Consider the following 19030-nt stretch of genomic DNA (forward strand, 5'->3'; position numbering starts at 1 on the left):
ATACAAATATTCATAATCCTATATACGGGGCTATCCAGATTGTACTATGGTGCAGCCTTTTTTTAAAATCGATACACCACTGTCTTATCCTACCTTCACTCATTCCATTTCCGTACACTTCACAAAGTTCGCGATGGTTTGCAATTGATTCATAATTGGTATGAAATTATTTTATCACTAAAAATGATTAAAATAAACATTTGTGGCAATCATCAGTTAGCGAACGATGACCACGATGAACACATTAAGCCCCGAATTATTCTTGCTGTGTTTTCCATTTGACCCACACCAAAAGCATTTGCATAATATCAGTTTCGGTCCCAGTTTTCACAGATAGTTATTGTATAAAATGAAAATCGTCTAAAAATCGACTAGAAAGTAGTCATATATCGTAAAACATCCTAAAACAAGCCATTTTTGAAATATTTTCTTATATTGTAACTGTCAGTCCCAGTAATCAACTTTTTCCTGGCGAAAAGCTCAACATTAGCTCTGATGAACCGACATGGGGCTTAACGTGTTAACTGCCAGCATGTCATAGTGGCAAATGCATGTTTTGTTTCGAATCCGTATCAGATTCTTGCCTCAGCCTGTAGAGGGTCTCGATTGATGATTGGAAACAATACATCATTGAGAATCTCTATTACCGGTCGCAAGCCCGGAAATGAGCAGATTTGGAGTAAAAACTCAGCCCCAAGCACTGCAAATCGTGTGGGTAATCTCAATTTCAAGGTATTCGTGCGAAAGGATGAATGGCCGAGGCCAGTCCTCAGAAAACGTACGTAGCGCTGCGCTTGAGTTTTATTTTCATCAGCGCGCTTTCAAAGCAAACGCGTGTTCTCTCTTGGTACGAAGTGCACAACATTCATAAACACGACAGCGCAAAATGTACCCGGCGTCTCATTCTATATACACACACATACACATCAAATTCTAGCGCCCGCTTCGTCTTCGCTCGTTCTAAGCAAAGCATAAAAACAATAGCGCTTCTCCATACGAACCGTATACGCTTGTGTGAAGAAAAATATCTCTACAGAAAGAGCAATCCGGATTCAAGCGCGCAGTATAGAAATACGTCGCAAGCACGGCGCAAAATTCAGCGTAAAAGTAGTGCAAAAAGTGCAAAACTGTGCAAAACTGGGCGCAAGAACGGCGCTGACCACCAAACATTCCATCTGCGTTTCGGAGCGTGCTCATTCGCCAGAGCGCAGGTGTACACAAGGAGTGGGAGCTCAACTGGGTACAAAAATCTTGTTGCGCATCAGCACCGAGTTGCATTCTGAGTACTGGCCGAGGTAACCTGGGGCAAGGCCACCCTCCACAGTATACTGTGTTACAGAAGGAGCACTGACATAGTGGATCGTGGATTGCGACTAGTGGGATTTAAATGAGTGAAACCGTAAAACAAAAGAAAAGAAGAAGGAGAGGAAAGAAACCGAATGTAGTCGATCTAGTCGAAAAATTGAAGGCAAGTCAAATGTCTCTTCAACTATTGCCAACACCTCAGGTAGTTTTAAGTCCGCTGAGTATGACTCAGTGGCAGCATGTCATCTCAATCACTGAACCAAGGGTTGTGATTGATCCGCTTCAATCAAGTTAGATACTGTCAGTGCTACAGGTAGCTTTAGGCCCGTGTGAAATGAATCAGTGAAAGTATATCATCTCAATCACTAAACCACCAGTTTTCAATGAGACGCTGAGAGCAAGTCAGGTGCCCAATCGGCAACTAGCAACCGGCTAAGTCAACCTGACACGACACAATGGAGCCGTATCCTGCCGTTGTCCAAACCACGGGTTGTACGGAATCCGTTGGTTAGGGGTGGTAATTGAGCCCTTAAGGGATAGGGAAACTGTCGAACCGCAAGCTCTGATCGAATGGCCGGACACACATCTGCGGCCTAGTTTGACTTGAAATGAATTCAGAATCATTATTCGACATCACTTTCCCCTATGATTCGCATTTATTATGGGCAAGTGGTTAATATCAAAATACGTAGGAAGTTGTATACTAGGTTCCGTAGAGATAGGAGTTATATGGATTTGCCGCGGTCAGGCCGCCCACATGTTATCAAAAATGTTGAGCAGGTCCATGGACCTCCTTACGGAGTATTTCAGCGGCTCGTCAGATTCATTCTTTGCTAGGGGTATATACCAGCTCAAGACTAGGTGGAGTTGTAGCAAATGATGGGCAATACGTGTCGTGGGGATAATGGTGCAGGATGGTAGAAATAGGACATGAAAAAAAGGAGCAAGAAAGGCTCCTCCTTCTCTTATTTCAATCATTCGTGCTGCGGCTTCATGTATGCAGCACAGCATTAAATTCGTGACTGTTGAAACAAACCAACACCGGCTACGGAAGAGCCATCGGCATCGGCGGTCGTACCCCGGCACTGGTATCGAGTCCAGTGAAAGGAAGCAATCTCGGAATAACATCAAAATCCAGAACAGCGAGAATGTGTGGAGTCATCTCTCTCGATAGGAGAGTGACTCAATTTTTGTTTTATTCCTTCCTGCGCCTGGTAGCTTGCAGCACAGCATTACACGACCATTGAAAAAAAATCCAACCAACATCAGTCACGAACATCATCTCCATCAATCGTGCGTGTTTCCGCCATACCTTTCGGCAGGTCCGACCTCGTGAGAAGGACGTTGGTGCTGAACGTCAGTGAAAGAATGTGGGTGTGTGCGTAGCGATAGGAAACATAAACAAACACGAAACATAGATTGTAATGACTGAAAGTTAATTGAATTATAGAAGGTGAATTGGAAAGCGTAGAATAGGGCTTTTGCAACACATACATGCATAGCATCTGTTGGGCAAACATCATTTGTTTACATTCGTAGCTTCTATGCAACAGAAGCGGATTCATTACCAATCGACGTTCTTGTAGATGATTTAAATATAGCGATCTTTTTGACGTAGGACTACGTCTAACTGGAAGATATAGGGGGTGAAATGGAAATCTAGGCACTGAACAAGTAAGAAAAAATGCAAGATTTGGAACGCTTATAACTCGAGCATTCCTCAATAGATCGCAAAGGTTTTTGCATCAATTGATAGGAAATATATCTACGCATCTATCATAACGAATAACATTTCATTTTTCTTGAGATAAATAATTGAATAATTGTGAAATATCAAGCATTGTCAAAATGCACTATGTGCCCATTTTTGATTGGTCCATTTTGTGCTCCTCAAATCGTACCGACCAAAACGGGCAACCAGAGCAGCAGCGAAATAGAATGAAGCACGATTGGAAAGGAAAAAGAAAAAAATGAACGAAACATTGGTCGCAGTCTCACACATGCGTAATTCTCGAGCCAGCCAGTCAGCTTAAAAATTCCCGCTCCGCTGCCGTAACGATCATTCTCATTCAAACCGTACACCACATCGGTTCGCATCACAACACATCAACAAACCAACCCAAGCAGCCATGTCTGGACATGGCAAAGGAGGAAAAGTGAAGGGAAAGGCAAAATCCCGCTCGAACCGTGGAGTTTCCCGCAAGGGTAGCTAGGCCGAGCGCGTTAGTACCAGTGTACCAGTCCACCTAGCCGGCGTTATATAGTTTCGGCCGCCGAAGTGATCGAATTAGCTGGCAAAGCTGCTCGCGACGATAATAAAACCCGCATTCGGAACAGAACACATTCGGTTCGGTGGACATCAAGACAACAACAGGCGGTTGCAGCGAGTGGCGAGTGGCAAACGCAATCGCAAAACGGCATCAGGTAGCAGAAGAAAAAAGTTTGTTCTTTATACAAACTGCTTTGGTGGCAAATCCAGAACAAGGCGGCATCGAGGGCGTTCGAAATGGTTTTTTTCAAAACCACGAGTACTAAGTTTTCTAAATTGGAACCATTCCATAAAACAAGGCACTTTTCAGGGCCATTAAACCTTCCAAAAAAGAGTTTAGGAAATACAGTTCAATGTTTTCTAAAACATTATCCAAAATAATAATAAAACACAAATTGATTTTTTCATAATTTGTTTGCCAGGATATGATGAGTATGTGAATTTGGCAGTTGTTCTGAGCTTATTGATAGTTGGGGACTTTCCTGATTTTTCAATTTTCACCAATTTAGCTAATTGGACGGACATGTAATGCAACTTATTTAGTTGGACATTTTTGTAAACATAGAGATCCAAATTATGACCCCACATTGAAAGTCGACACTGTACCACTGTTATCGCAAATGTTCAATTACAGGTTAAAATCGCCTCCAATGCGACACTGAGTGGCGCTTCGGCACGTCGCATTGAATGTAATTTACTGTACAACATGTCACAAAGCTGGATGGGAAGAAATTTTCCAACTGTGAAAGCTGTGGCGAGTGGCAAACGCAATTGCTAAACAGAAAGGTTTAGCCGAACAAGATGGGGATATCGAGTGATAACAAAACAATAAACTCTTTAGATTGAAGATTATTTTGTGATCCTGAAAAGGACCCTTTTTAGCCTGCATGTGAATCCAACGAGCGAACAAATCGTAATGAATGTATTTTTTTGCCATCGCTCCCTTTTAACGCTCATTCGTTCGTCTCGTTGGACTCGCCCCTCTGGCTGAGTCTGCCGATTTGTCTCTATCCTGTGAGTGTGTACCGCTAGAGTATAAAACACGCGGACCCCAGAAAAATATCTTATTTTCTTTCAAACCGTAAACCCGTGTGGTTGTACGGCATCGGCATCGTGGACGTAACAAAGGAGGACAAGTTAAGGGAAAGGCAAAGTCTCACTCGAACCGTGCAGGTCTCCAGTTCCCTGTTGGTCGCATTCACTGATTATTCCGCAAGGGTAACTAGGCCGAACGGATTGGTGCCGGAGCACCAGTATACCTAACAGCGATTATGCAAACAAGTCTCGGCCGTCGGAGTGCTCAAGTTGGCTTGCAAAGCTGCTCACGACAATCAGAAAACCCGCATCAAGAACAGAGCAGCTTCGGTTCGGCGCTCATCAAGGCAACAATTAGTTTCAGTGAGTGGCAAAGTGTTTCTCCGGCACGTCGCATTAAATGTAATTTACTGAACAACATGTCACAAGCTGGATGGGAAGAAATTTTCCAACTGTGAAAGCTGTGGCGAGTGGCAAACGCAATAGCTAAACAAGAAGGTTTAACCGAACAAGATGGGAATATCGAGTGATAACAAAAACACAACACCAAAGGTTCTTTTCAGAACCATCAACATGTTCATAAAGAGTAAACAGTAAACATAATCCATGGTAGGTATTCACGTAGGAGAAGAAAACAAAACAATATATTTAAAATATATATTTAACAAAAGCTGTCCCCTTTGTATAGTCCTACGTCACTCCGGTTATGTCCCCGACATTACCCACCCGTCTTTTATTATCGCGAAATATTTCATAGAACTAACATGAACATTGTGGAACAGTTAGACAAGCTATCTACCGAACAAGAGCTTTTGTGTGACGCATATTGCTTAACTTACTAGCACCTATTTCGCGATGTTCATTGAGCAGCTTTCCCACTAGAATTGAATCGAAAAAATAACATGAAAGGATTATCGGCATGTTCGGACCTAGATTCAAGACACAGAGGCTTGAGCTCACGTTCAAATGCTTCCTTGTATTTTCCATGAATTAGCCAATTGATAAAATTTTTGGGTTCGTAAACAAAGCTCGTCAAAGGCATGTCAAAATGGTCGAAACGAACAAAAATCACTCGTTTCGAAATGCGCAATGTCACCTCAGCATTTCAGGGCAAAAAGCACAAAGCCTAAATGGGAGCACACTTCACCTAATCCGGCTATACAATCGCAATGTGCAATTTACATTGTTTCTGTGAAACTTTTTGAATAATCAATCTGCTTCCATTGATATGGATCATAGCCATAACAGAGATTTCTAGTTTTCTCCGTGTACAGTAATCGTTCGCTAACTGGTCGTGGTTTAACTGGTCTGCTGTTTAACTGGGCGAACGTTAACTGGTTTTTGGACCAGTTAAAAAGCAGAATTTCGTAAACAATCGACGCCATATTCAAATGGAAGATTTGCTGTGAGGGGCATTCGAATGTAATTTTAAATGTTATGAAAATTGACATTAATTCGCACGACAAAAACATTGATTAAACTACAGAAAAATAATTTTCTCAAATCATATGTCATACCTGTTGTTGCACTCAATGCGAAACTTCCATTGGAATCCTTTTGTTTATCCAATTACAGGAACAATACGAATCAAACAATTCATTGAAGTTTCCCTCGATTTTATTTGACGTTTAACATGCCGGACCAGTTAAAACGCGAATGTCGATAAGTGGTCTTCCCTTTTCGCCCAGTTAGTGAATGTTTACTGTATATGGCTTCGACGCTAAAAGTAAATATTTGTATGTAAAGAGACATATATTCGCATGTTATTAATATAGTGTAGCGCGTAATTTCTATAACTATTTCGCTAAAATAATTATTTAAACAAAGCTCAAGCTCAAATAACAAGAGCCAAAGGTTGTACCGCTCATAACAACTCTACACGAACTGATGATTGCGCCGGCTAGTGACCATTCTATCCTGGATTCCTCGAGTCGAGAAAGATGCACCACGCTAGATATGGGTTACAGACTAGGGGGCGTTGCTGATTAATGGTCAGCTGCATCCCAATAGGAAGAATCCCGTGTCGGGCACACGTACAGAGCATTGGAGACAACAACATCCCAATTACGAAAACACTTGTAATACTAACCTCGAGCCAACCGCGAGTAATCGGTTAAATATTACTAACATAGATAATAGGAAAAATTGTCAAAGTATTGGACTCCCGGCCCCGTGAGGCTAACGCCGTATGAGCCTTGATAAAAATATATATTTTGGAAAAAAAAGCTCAATCTTGTCGATTCCTGCCCAACAGATCACTAATACATATGCACGCTGCAAGCGCCCTATTAAAAGTTGATCTGAATAGTTCGTTGAGAGTCACAGAACTTTAGAGTTGCGAAGAAGTGGTAGAAGTAGAGCTGTAGAATTGTTGCGTAAGTCGAAAACACGGTTCGTTTGTTTCAAACTTTCATTGATACCAAGCAAAATTATACATAGCTGTACCGGAATCACAAGCGTCATAGTTGTCCTGAAAAAAAAAGAATAGGAAGGATTAGGTAAAAAACTGTCAATGTAAGTAAATATAAGAAGAATTTGATTCGTTATTCATTTTTGTTTTTGCGAGAACAATATACGGGATTTGCCTTGTGCACATTCTGAGGCGAAAAAGAAAAAAACTGTCACTTCATTTGGAAATCTGATCCGTAACGTATCCGGGTTAGGTCAATGAGGTCATATAGATTTGAATTCATCACAAATAAGCCAGTTCTGAGAAAAAACGGGGAGTTTGATACTCCAGATGGCGGGTTTTATGTTGTTTGGCCCCTGAACTTGTTCCTGCCATATCTGCGGAACCCGTGGACTGATTCCGGTAAAACTTTAAATGGTTATCAAATGAAATAAAATAGGTGTCAACACGGCTGAACTGAAGAAAAAGATAAGTGATTTTCAGTAGCGGGAATAACAACAAACCGTCAGTGGTTGACAGAAAAGGGTTTGTTTATTCTGGAAAATAAATTTTTGAATAACTGCAGCAAGAAAAGTGTATTTATAAAAAATCCAAAATTTATAGTTGAAAATATCGTTTAATAAACGTATATGATCAAAGTGTAAATAACGCGCTTGACATAGATCATTCGCCCGTAAGTAGAACGTTCGGAAGCCTGAAATACCTGGAAAGAAAGAAGAGAGCAAATGTTATAATTGAATTTGTTTTTATATAGATTGGTGGAAAATAGAGGTGGAAATATCGTAGAAAAATTAAACTGAAATTAGTGGAAAGAAGGACAGAAAAGCATCGGCAGAGTGCAGGATAGTAGCAAAGGAGGAAAAGTATAGTTGGAAAAGCGAAGGATAGAGGCCAAAAAGGCAGAAAGGTGTGTGCACGAGGTTAAAAAGAAACTACTTTGTAAGTAATATTACGCATTTTGTATGAAATTTGTATGTATAAAAATGAATATATTTTCAGTTTGAGCTGATCCTAAAAAGACTGCTTCAAAATTCGTTTCGTATCCGTAACAAACTCAAAAAAGTAATGTCGGATCTAACCTCAAATCACTCCGATCCTGAGATGGGTTTTACACTTACTCCGTGTGCAGCCTGCAACAAGACGTCATCGGAGAATGGAGGGATGGTCGGTTGCGATTCCTGTAGTAGATGGTTTCACTACCGATGTGTAGGAGTAACTCCTACGCATCGGTAACTCGTTCCACTACAAAGTCGGACGCGGTTCCTACCCAGGAGGAGAAACTCAAAGCAATGGAAGAGGAATGCAAGCGGAAGATGCAAGAGTTGGAATTTGAGCGGATCATTAAGGAGAAGGAAATGAAGTTCAAACTGGCGCTGCAAGAGAGAAAGCTGCAGATGGAGAAGGAGATACGTGACAAAGAGATGGCTCAGGAGAAGCTGTTGTTGGAACGAGCCCGGGAGGAAAAAACTCGTGAGACTTCAAGAGAGTTTGCGAGGACCAGCTCTCGAAAGCGTGCGAGGACAACTTCTTCTTCCGCAATCCGTCCCGAAGGTGATCCAAAAACTCCGCCAGTTGTATAGCAGACCTGAGCTTCTGCTTCAAAGCCAGCTGGAACGCGTTAGGAAATTGGATACTCCGAAGTCCGACAGACTTGCGTCGTTTATTCCATTCGGAAACGCCGTACAACAACTCTGCGATCATTTGGAAGCGGCACACTTGCAACAACATCTAATCAACCCGTTACTGATTCAGGAGTTGGTCGACAAGCTCCCGGCTGGGGACAAACGCGAGTGGGTCCGATACAAGAGGAAGAAGAAGGAAGTAACATTGCGAACGTTTACCGACTTCGTGTCCAGAATTGTCGACGAAGCTTGCGAGGCAAGTGTCAAGCGGGACCTAAAATACGAGCCAGCGGGAGTCCACCGTGGAAGCAACGAGGGGAGCAAGAGCAGATCGAAGGAGAAAGGTGTCCTACTGGTGCTGCAAGGAGCACTAGTGAAAAGGCGAAGCCTAAACCGTGCAGAGCATGTCAGCGCACCGATCATCGTTTGCGGTACTGTGAGGACTTTCGGCGAATGACCTACGGTGACCGAATGGATCTCGCGACAAAGTGGAAGCTGTGCCTCATTTGCTTGAACGACTACGGGAATGCTTCCTGCAAGTTCAAGATTCGCTGTAATGTCGAAAACTGCCAGGAGAGACATAATCCTCTACTCCACCCGCAAGGAGGTTTCATCGGTACGAGTGCACACATCCGATCAGCGAGCGCAATCCTTTTCCGGATGATTCCGGTACGGCTCCATTGTGGAGGGAAAACGGTGACGACGCTAGCGTTTCTGGACGAATGTGCGTCGGTTACGCTGACTGAGAAGGAGTTAGTGGATCGTTTAGGTATCGTGGGTGTTCCAGAACGGCTGACTATTACGTGGACGGCCGATATAACTCGCGAAGAGAAAGGTTCCAGGCGAGCTAGTGTGTGGGCGTCAGCCATCGGCGGTGGGGAAAAAGTGTTGCTGTCCGCTGTCCGCTCGGTCGAATGTCTGCTTTTCCCTAAACAATCGTTAGATTCCTCCAAAACTTCAAGTGAATTCTTACACTTGCGCAATATTCCGCTCATGTCGTATAAAGATACCAGACCAGGGATGCTGATAGGGCTCAACAATATAGATGCGTGCGCTCCGCTCGAGGTACGGATGGGGAATCCTGGTGAGCCAGTGGCTGTACGCTGCAAATATGGGTGGACTGTCTATGGGCAGAAAAATTAAATCGCGTTGAATCCAACGGAGCTTATGGGTTTTCATGACATCGTCAGCAACGAAGTTCTCCATGATTTACTGAAGACCCACTACGCTCTGGAGGAGTCGGTTGTGGCTGTCAAGAAGGAGACAAAAGAGGACGGAAGGGCCTTGGGTATCCTGCAGTGCACGACGAAACGACTTGGGAACCGCTTTGAAACCGGTCTGTTGTGGAAGAACGACGAAGTCAGCTTTCCAGACAGCTACCCAATGGCCGTCAAAAGATTGAAGCAGCTGGAGCAGAAGCTGGAAAGAAACCCGGCTATCTCCGAAAACGTCCACAAGCAGATAGTGGAGTACCAGCAAAAGGGATACGCTCATCTAGCTACTCCGGGGGAGCTTTCCGGAACCGATCCCTGCAAGGCTTGGTACCTGCCACTTAACGTAGCCCTAAATCCCCGCAAGCCCGGAAAAATCCGTCTGGTGTGGGATGCAGCTGCAAAGGTTGAAGGAATGTCTCTGAATTCGCAGCTGTTAGAAGGGCCGGACATGCTCACTCCTCTAGTGTCCGTTATCATCGGGTTCAGAGAGCGTAGAATCGCTTTCGGTGCAGACATCCGCGAAATGTATCACCAGCTGCGGATCATCGAGGCTGACAAACAAGCACAACGTTTTCTCTTCCGGGCGAATAAAACAGATCCTCCGAGTGTCTACGTTATGGACGTGGCTACGTTCGGGTCGACTTGCTCCCCGTGCTCGGCCCAATATGTGAAAAACCTGAACGCAACGGAACATGCCGACAAATATCCAGAAGCTGCGGCGGCAATTATCAATCAGCATTACTTGACGACTATTTCGACAGCGCTGAGACCGTTGAAGAAGCGATTCGTCGAGCGAAAGAAGTGCGGTTCGTCCACTCACAGGGAGGGTTCGAGCTCAGAAATTGGGTCTCGAATTCGCCTGAAGTTCTTCGGTATATGGGAGAGGAGAAAGCTGCTCACGCGATCCACTTCGGCCGGGACAAGGAAACCGGCAACGAGCGAGTTCTGGGTATAATCTGGAGCCCAGACCAGGATACGTTCTCATTCTCGACGGAACATCGAGATCACCCGCGTGACTATCTGAGTGGAACTGAAAGGCCAATCAAAAGAATAGTTCTGAGTTGTGTCATGGGATTCTTCGATCCGCTAGGGCTGCTAGCGCCCTTCACAGTCCACGGAAAAATTCTGGTGCAGGATCTGTGGCGCACTGGTTGTGCTTGGGACGAGAAAGTTGATGATCGATGTTGGACGAAGTGGAAGAGGTGGATCGAGTTGCTCCCGGACGTAGAAAACATACAAATTCCTCGCTGCTACTTCGGTGATTCGGTGATTCGTCGTCAGCAGTAGAGTCGCTGGAGTTACACATATTTGTCGACGCCAGTGAATACGCATACGGCTGCGTCGGCTATCTGCGTGCGGTCGTTGAGGGCACCGTGCGCTGTTCTTTAATAATGTCGTGTTCCAAGGTAGCGCCACTAAAGCGGCAGTCAGTTCCACGTTTGGAATATAAACAGTTTGAGATGATGTCATGCGTCCCCGTATGCACTCTGTGATTGACGAATATACTCGTCATGGCTCGATTCTGGCAACATAAAACTGTGCGCATTTTCAAATGAAGATGCCACAGTTAACTGGTTAATATTAAGCTTATGCTTAGCGTTTATTATTATCATTTTGATGTGTTGAAAATATGTGTCTTCACAGTGTTTTAAAATATAAACGAAAATGCTGTTCAGAAGAATATTTTTTTTGCAATTCAATAAGCGATTCGATGAGAACCACTAACGAAAAGAACCTACAAATGATTATTGAACGTGTCATATAAAAAAGCTTTAATTTTTATTCAATGATACCTTCAAAAATTTCAGTTTGTTTTCATTAGAACGTTTGATCAATTTCAATTTGTCCCCGGATGACGGTACCCATATTTATAGATTTTTGAGATTTAGTAGTTAGTTTTCAAAGCAGTTTTTGAGCAATTGAAACAAATTTTGTCATTCGTACAACTTTATCGTAAAACGTAACGCTCTCGTTTTAGAAAATTTATGTTTACCCTAGTACAGGAATTAAATACACAGTCTTACGGCAAAAAGTGTAATAAAGAAACCGTGGAACAAATTATCACATTATCATCCGAGACATTTCCGAGATTCAACTTAAATAGCCTGTTTCCAGAATGCATTAACCTATTAAAGGTTTTATTTTTGTTTTGTTTCCGTTTCCAGTTATGCACAATATGCCATCTCGGTGCGAACAGGCTCTGTGATTCCGATTGAAACCGCACGTTTGGTACGGAGCTACCGAAATGATCCACATCACTGGCGTCAGTTGTGCATAGAAGGTAATCCAACAACCCAACCAAGTTGTGACCAAATTTTGACTTAACCAACTCTTATTTTCATTCCGTACACAGAACCGTTCGAATTAACCAACACGGCACGTTCCGTCTTCGATGCAGACATATTCGAGCAGATCAAGTCAGTGTTCTCGGTCTGCTGGAAGCGGTTGAAGGAAACGAATGATCTCAGCTCGGTGTTCGAATGTGATCCACTGTTCATACCGGTGGCTTCGACGCTTTCGCTCACGTCATGATCGCTGCCGCCAGCGATCCCGTCGTATGAGTCTTTCCAAAGTGTGTATCATCGATTCGAACCATGCACCGCGGCCTGTGGTGGTTGATTCGTTCTCGTGATGTTTCCGAGCCATTCTCTGGTGCTGTAGAGGTGAGCTTTAAAAGACTGACTATACATTTAGGTACAGAAAGAGAGACTGCGCGATGGTTGAGATGAACTGTAGGATGAAGGGAATTGTGACGATCCTTCTAAACATGAGAGGATTAGATGAAATGCAGCCTGTAAGATCTCGCACCTCATACACTCACACACCCACACATATCAGGCACATTGTTGCTACCGATACATTAAAACATAAAGCATAGAAAAACGCGAGAGTTTTAACAAGCTGGCCACCCTTCAGCTGTAGGAGAGTTGAACTAGAAGGCATTAAACAGTCAAACATGGCAAAAATGTGTTCATTTTATCGCCAGTTGTGCGTGCGTGAACAATCGATTGAGTGGAATGCAGAAGCTATTCGTCGAGTGAGAATGCGAAATCGTGAGCGGTAGTCAATAGGTTTTAAGATTAGTTACCTCCGTAGGGAAAATCATTTTCTCGCCGAGGACTCATGAAATGATCTCGTTTAACTATTACTTTTTTGGTGTCGTCGGTTATTTTCTGTTGTTCTGTACACGTAACACACAAACGCCGGTACGCGGAATGTAGTTTTGCGGCTGACACCAGGAGAGAAGCTCAGTGTGAGGGGACCAAAATGGAAGTACTACAAGAAAGAACAGCTTAGCAAGAATCTTTCCCCCCCAGCATAGCCAATTAGTAACAGTCCGGATAAAAATTCAATTTTCATTAGTATTAACCCTCCTTGTAATGGGTAGAGGTGAATCAAGTAATACTCTTTCTAGCTAGCAGACGTTGTACACGAAAGAACGAGAACGACTAAAAGGAAACTGAAAGATCCTAAAAATAATATACATTCATATAGAACTATACGTCGTACAGATAGGGAAAACGGCTAAAAGAGATATATATATGCGATAAAGAGATACAATAATTAAGAGCAAAACAAAGACAAAGTTTAAAAACACGAAATGGATACACTTTTTAAGGATTCATTTTAAAAATTAAAAAAAAAAAGATTTATATTGGAGATGAAAAAATACGGCTGTGAAAATTAAGAAAATTAAATTATTAAAAGAGTGAAGCAAACTTAAGGGAAACTAATTAAAGATATATTTTTAGATTTAATTTATATGAACAAGGCAGTGTGAAGAAGATGGAAGTGAATGAACGTAGATGAGAAGATTATGAAGAAAAAAAACAGAAAAACACACATAAAAAGTATTAAAAATAATACAAAAAGTCCAATAACAAAAAAAAAGTTGAAAAGTAGAAAAACGTTAGACGGAGGTCGCCGGGAAAGCGGATCAGTTGAGATGAATAGAATGGAGGAGGACCAGCGAATTATTTCGAGGCAATGACCGAAACGTAAGATCGTGGGAAACAACTTTTCAAGTGGGCGATTGGCCAGAGATTCCTGATAATGAGCCGCAGTGGGTTCGATGATACTATCTTCTCTGAATCTCATTGAATTATTTGGACACTCGCCCCTCCAATAATGAGCACATATTCATATATGCTTCCATACTGACGTTGGTAGTTTTTCCGGTGGCACTCCGTTTCTCGACCAAAAAAACATAAGAAAAGATAAAAAAGATATACAAAAAAAAAAATGTCGGAAATAATGCGTTTTGTTTGACGAGGTGAATTTTTCTATCTCGAATTTTGTGTATTGTTCAGAACCGTAGGAACGAAGGGAACAGAAAAGCGAAAGAGGGTTAGGATGTGAGTTTAAGTCGTTGGACAAAACTACCGAGAATCTACTTCGAGCGAGGATTGTTTTCAAAGACATAAAAAAACTGTATGTTCTGTATTGTCAGAATTTAGGAAGAGCCACTCGAGTAAGTTAATCGCAGATACACTAGCCCAATTTTGTTCGTTTCTCTTTTGCCATATGTATAGTTCTAGTGAAAAGGTTATTTCAGAAAAAAATGTTAAAGTCTTGTGAAAAAAAAGTTCTAAACACAACTAAAATTCGAATTCTTTTTTCAGCTGAAAAAGAAAGTTTGCTCTCTTGCAGGGAGGCTCTAGATCCGAGTTAAGCTGAGAATTTTCATTCCGATTTTATTCCGGAGATGTCGGTCATTATATTCTTTTTACTTATTTTGTGGCTTTATCCTGTTTGCCGTTTCTACAAAAACTCTGAGAATAGAAAGTCAGAAAATGAATGCAGAGCTTCAAAACAAAACAAAATACATTTGCTCTGTTTATTATAAGCCTATAGGGTCGAAAAAGGCGAAGCCTCGCTCGAGAAAAACGAGAACAGAGCTGAGATACAGCGAAATCTATCCAAATCAAATGTGAGAAGATATGTTAGTAGTGTACAGTAGGTTTATCTATTGCGAAGAGTAAGAAAGCGTTTCAAACGTGGCATATTTTACGAAGAGCAGAAAAACAGTTGAATAAAAGTGAAAAAAAAGTTTTGCATTGCTTACTCATGTGATATCCGTCCGATAGTTGGTCGTATAAATATTAGGTTAAATTTATTATTATTTATTATTTTATGGATTCGAAATTGCCCCATTTTACGCAAACTGTAAGAAATGCCCACATTGTGCGGACTGTGGTTTCTAAGGGTGAGTTTAGAATAGTGACATATTCATGTGAAGAAATTTGATGAGATTTATAGAAATCGCATCAACCGTTTATACTAGCGTGAACTTCTATAATGAATATATTCATATTTTGGGTGAATTTATTCACCTGAAGTAGAACTGCATCCAACTTTACTGGTTTCTCACCAGTGAGAAATTCACAAGCGATTACATATGCTGAATTTATTCAAGTTATATATACCTCGAATAAGTGTCTCATATTTATTCTCACCCATTTACATCTATTTTCACGTGAATAAATCCATCTATAGCTGTAGATCTCCCTAATGTAAACCCGCCATAAGGTTTATCTTTGAAGAGTTCGATTTTATTCATTTATTTTGGCTTAACGTCTTTACAACATGGCCTGATTCACAGTTTTTCACAGTTTTTTTTTCCAATTCTGTGGGCACCCCGTGCTCACCATATCATGCTCCACTTGGTTTAACCACCTTGCTCGTTGTGCTCCTCGTCGTCTCGTACCAGCCGGATTCCCAATGACAACCATTCTTGTAGGATAGTTGTCCGACATTCTTGCAACATGTCCTGCCGAGCGTATCCTTCCAGCTTTGATTGCTTTCTGGATACATGCACACATACATGGGAGAGAGAGAAAGAGAGGAACGAAATCGTTTTGGAGGAAGTCACTTCAAAATGCAATGAGGACAATTTGACTGGGAAGAACAAAATTATATAGTCGAGTCGGTAGAGGGAGATAGCGACTAAACGCCCGACTGACTGTTTAGTCGTTATGGCGGAAAAACTGCGTGAAGAAGCCAAGAGTCATTACTTACTGAATACGGATATAGTCAGTCAGATAGTCAGCTGACTATCCTCAGTTGACTATGACTATCCAGAGTCCTGGTAGGTAAGACTCCCATTGATGATGCGTTTCCGGACCTCGCGGCTGGTATCATTTTCAGACGTTACCATTGAGCCAAGGTAGACAGATTGGTCCACTACCTCGAACTCATCGCTGTCGATCAATATACTACTACCTAATCGGGTCCTGTCGTGCTCGGATCCGGAAGCCAGCATGTATTTGGTTTTAGACGCATTGATTTTCAGTCCAATTCTTTCTGCTTCGTGCTTAAGTCTGGTGTAATGTTCAGTTACCGTGTCAAATCTTCTGCCGTCATCAGCAAAGCATATGAATTGACTGGATCTTAGAGGCGAATGAACTTCAAAGTTTAAATCCTCTTAAAAACAAAGAAAGAAAGAAAGAACTGGATCTATTGAAAATCGTACCACGCAAGTTATACGCCGCTCGTCTCGTAACACCCTCTAGCGCAGTGTTGAACAGAAGGCAAGAGAGATCATCAACCTGTCCGCTTCACGGGGAAGTCGTTTTCATGATTCTCCATAGCTCTTTTCTTGTTATTGAATCGTATGCGGTTTTAAAGTCGATGAATAGATTCTGGAGGATCTGCCGCAAGGTGAAGATTTGGTCAGTAGAAGACCGACCTTTGATGAAGCCGGCCTGATAACCTCCCACGAATCTGTTTGTCAGTGGCGATAGACGACGGAAGATGATTTGGGAAAGCACTTTGTAGGCGGCATTCAGGACGGTGATTGCACGAAAGTTTTCACAGTCTAGTTTGTCCCGTTTCTTGAAGATACGGCAAATAACCCCATCTTTCCACTCCTGTGGCAGTTGTTCTGTTTCCCAAATTCTAATAATCAGCCGAAGCAGATAACTAACCAATTTTTCCGGGCCCATCTTGATAAGTTTCTATCCGATGCCATCTTTGCAAGTTGATTTGTTGTTCTTCAGCTGTTTTATGGCATTCCTAACTTCACCTATCGTTAGGGGTGGTACATTTTACTTACTTACTGCACCAACGTAATCGCTTCCATCGTCATCTTTGTCCTCTGCCTGTACGCCTGTACTGCCGTACCAGCTTCAAGCGAATGTGCGTAGTTTTCGGCGACATCTGCTTGTTTCAGTCGCGTAAGATTGTACCGTCGCGGACATCGGCACCGAATGTTGTTCACAACGGAGATTTTTGGGCGCTTCTTAACCATCACTAGGTAGTGGTCCGAATCAATGTTAGCGCCTCGATAGGTTCTGACGTCAGTTATGTCCGAGAAATTGTTTTTTGTTCTTTTCGTCAATGACTTGTGTCCCCGATTGTCATCCTTTAAAAAAATGTTCGCTGACGACCTGAAAATTTTCCACGTTATTATGACTGCACTCAACTGCCTCGCTCTACAAAAAGACATCGACGAACTGCTACTGTGGTGCAATGAAAACGGTATGAGCGTCAATTATAACAAATGCAAGGTGATTTCATTTTCCCGAAGAAACACCATCATCGAACATCAATACGCTATCGGATCTTCTCCACTAGAGCGCGTTACCTCGATTTGTGATCTTGGTGTCACGTTTGACTCCAAGATTAAATTTAATGAACACGCCGCACTTATCACAGCCAAAGCCTCTACCATTCTTGGCAATTTACCGATATCTACGCACAGAAAGCATTATTTTGCAGCCTGATTCGTAGTAGCTTAGAATTCGCGGCCCCTATTTGGGCACCTTATCACGTATCCATGATCGTCAGAATTGAAAGAATACGGAAGCGCTTTATTCGGTTCGCTTTACGAAACCTACCTTGGATTGACTCGTCAAATCTGCCTGATTACCCTGCCCGCTGCATGTTAATCAAAATGGAAACATTAAATGCCAGGCGCAGAGCAATTCAGCAACTAATGGTCTTTGACATTCTACGTGGTAACATTGACTGTCCTTAACTCTTGCAGGACATTCCTCTATACGTGTCCCCTCGGAAACTGAGGAACTCACAAATTGTCGCTGTACCCGCACACCGGATCGGTTATGGTTATTTTAACCCTTTCGACACAGCCCTCCGTGCTTTTAACGATATTAATGACTGTTTTGACTATGAAATCAATCGATGCGTGTTTAAAAATAGAATTAATATTTTTAGGAGTAATTAGTGGCCTGTACGTTTAAATCGAATAAATACGTTTAAATCGACGAATAAATAAATAAATAAAAAAAAGGCCGACCGTCTATCAGAACATGGTCGATCTGAGATTCTGCTTGATTGGGTGACCAGGTATATTGGAGGAGGAATTTGTGTTGGAAGAAGGTACTGCGTACGGCCATATTCTTAGAGGTCGATCGATGATGGACATATTCAATGCCTAAGATCGATGAGTCTTAGGCCGTTTTAATTTGTTAACTGGTGTGCACTGTACATACCAATTACAGGTTTGAACTCTTTACCGATCTGGGCATTGAAATCTCCAATGATGATCTTGATGCGTTAACAAATTCGTTCGCGTTCGTATTCGCGTTCCAGCTGCGCATAGAATTCGTTTTTGTCATCATCGGGACTTGAAAGTTGAGGGCTGTGCACGTTAATGATGCTGATGATGAAGAATCGGCCCTTAATCCTTAATCTGCACATTCTTGGGTTGATTGGCCACCAACCAATCACTCGCTTCTGCATATTGCCCATCACGATGAAAGCTGTACCTAGCTCGTTAGTGTTGCCGCAGCTCTGGTAGATGGTATGACCATCGCGAGATTTTCGTACTGTAGAACCTCTCCAACACACTTCCTACAGTGTTACGATGTCAAACATGCGGTTTTTCAATAGTTCGGAAAGCACACGAGTACTTCCGATGAAATTGAGAGATCGACAATTCCACGTTCCGAGTTTCTAATCGTTAGTTCGCTTTCGTCGCCTGGGTCTGTGTCGATTAGTCCGGTTCAAATTTTCTTGTGTATCGTTCGTTGCTTGGTGTTCTAGTGGTGCGGCTTGCAAGGCCTGCGACCAACCCCACTATCTCGCAGGAGGACGGTCGTGATACTGCTGCTTTATGTACCGAGTACCACTAGGACTGGGCAGAGACGCTTATAGCGGCGTCAATTCGCTTGGAGGAGCTGTTTCCGGGTTTCTGTGGCTTTTCTTGGGGACT

General features: G+C 42.5%; 2 protein-coding genes across 5 annotated transcripts in view; both read left to right on the top strand.

Annotated features, from left to right (window-relative positions):
* LOC129775758 (poly(A) RNA polymerase gld-2 homolog B-like) overlaps nt 1-14907 on the top strand; it is a 38793-nt gene extending 23886 nt beyond the window's left edge. For all 4 annotated transcript variants that reach the window (XM_055780832.1, XM_055780836.1, XM_055780834.1 and 1 more), the window contains 2 exons: nt 12021-12136; nt 12209-14907. In XM_055780832.1, the coding sequence (XP_055636807.1) occupies nt 12021-12136; nt 12209-12387 (295 nt within the window). In that variant the 3' untranslated portion in view covers nt 12388-14907. The remainder of the gene's footprint in view (nt 1-12020; nt 12137-12208) is intronic.
* On the top strand, nt 4719-11982 carry LOC129775759 (uncharacterized). Its single transcript, XM_055780837.1, has 2 exons — nt 4719-7692; nt 7774-11982. The coding sequence occupies exon 2, from the start codon at nt 9809-9811 to the stop codon at nt 10808-10810; it is 1002 nt and encodes a 333-aa protein (XP_055636812.1). The 5' UTR covers nt 4719-7692; nt 7774-9808; the 3' UTR covers nt 10811-11982.
* Nucleotides 14908-19030: the final 4123 nt, after the last annotated feature.

The sequence above is a fragment of the Toxorhynchites rutilus genome, chromosome 3, assembly GCF_029784135.1.
Source record: "Toxorhynchites rutilus septentrionalis strain SRP chromosome 3, ASM2978413v1, whole genome shotgun sequence".
Classification (NCBI taxonomy): Eukaryota; Metazoa; Arthropoda; class Insecta; order Diptera; family Culicidae; genus Toxorhynchites; species Toxorhynchites rutilus.

Bases quoted from the DNA above. Each gene is read 5' to 3' on its own strand.
- LOC129775759 (XM_055780837.1), top strand. From the start codon at position 9,809: ATGGGTTTTCATGACATCGTCAGCAACGAAGTTCTCCATGATTTACTG.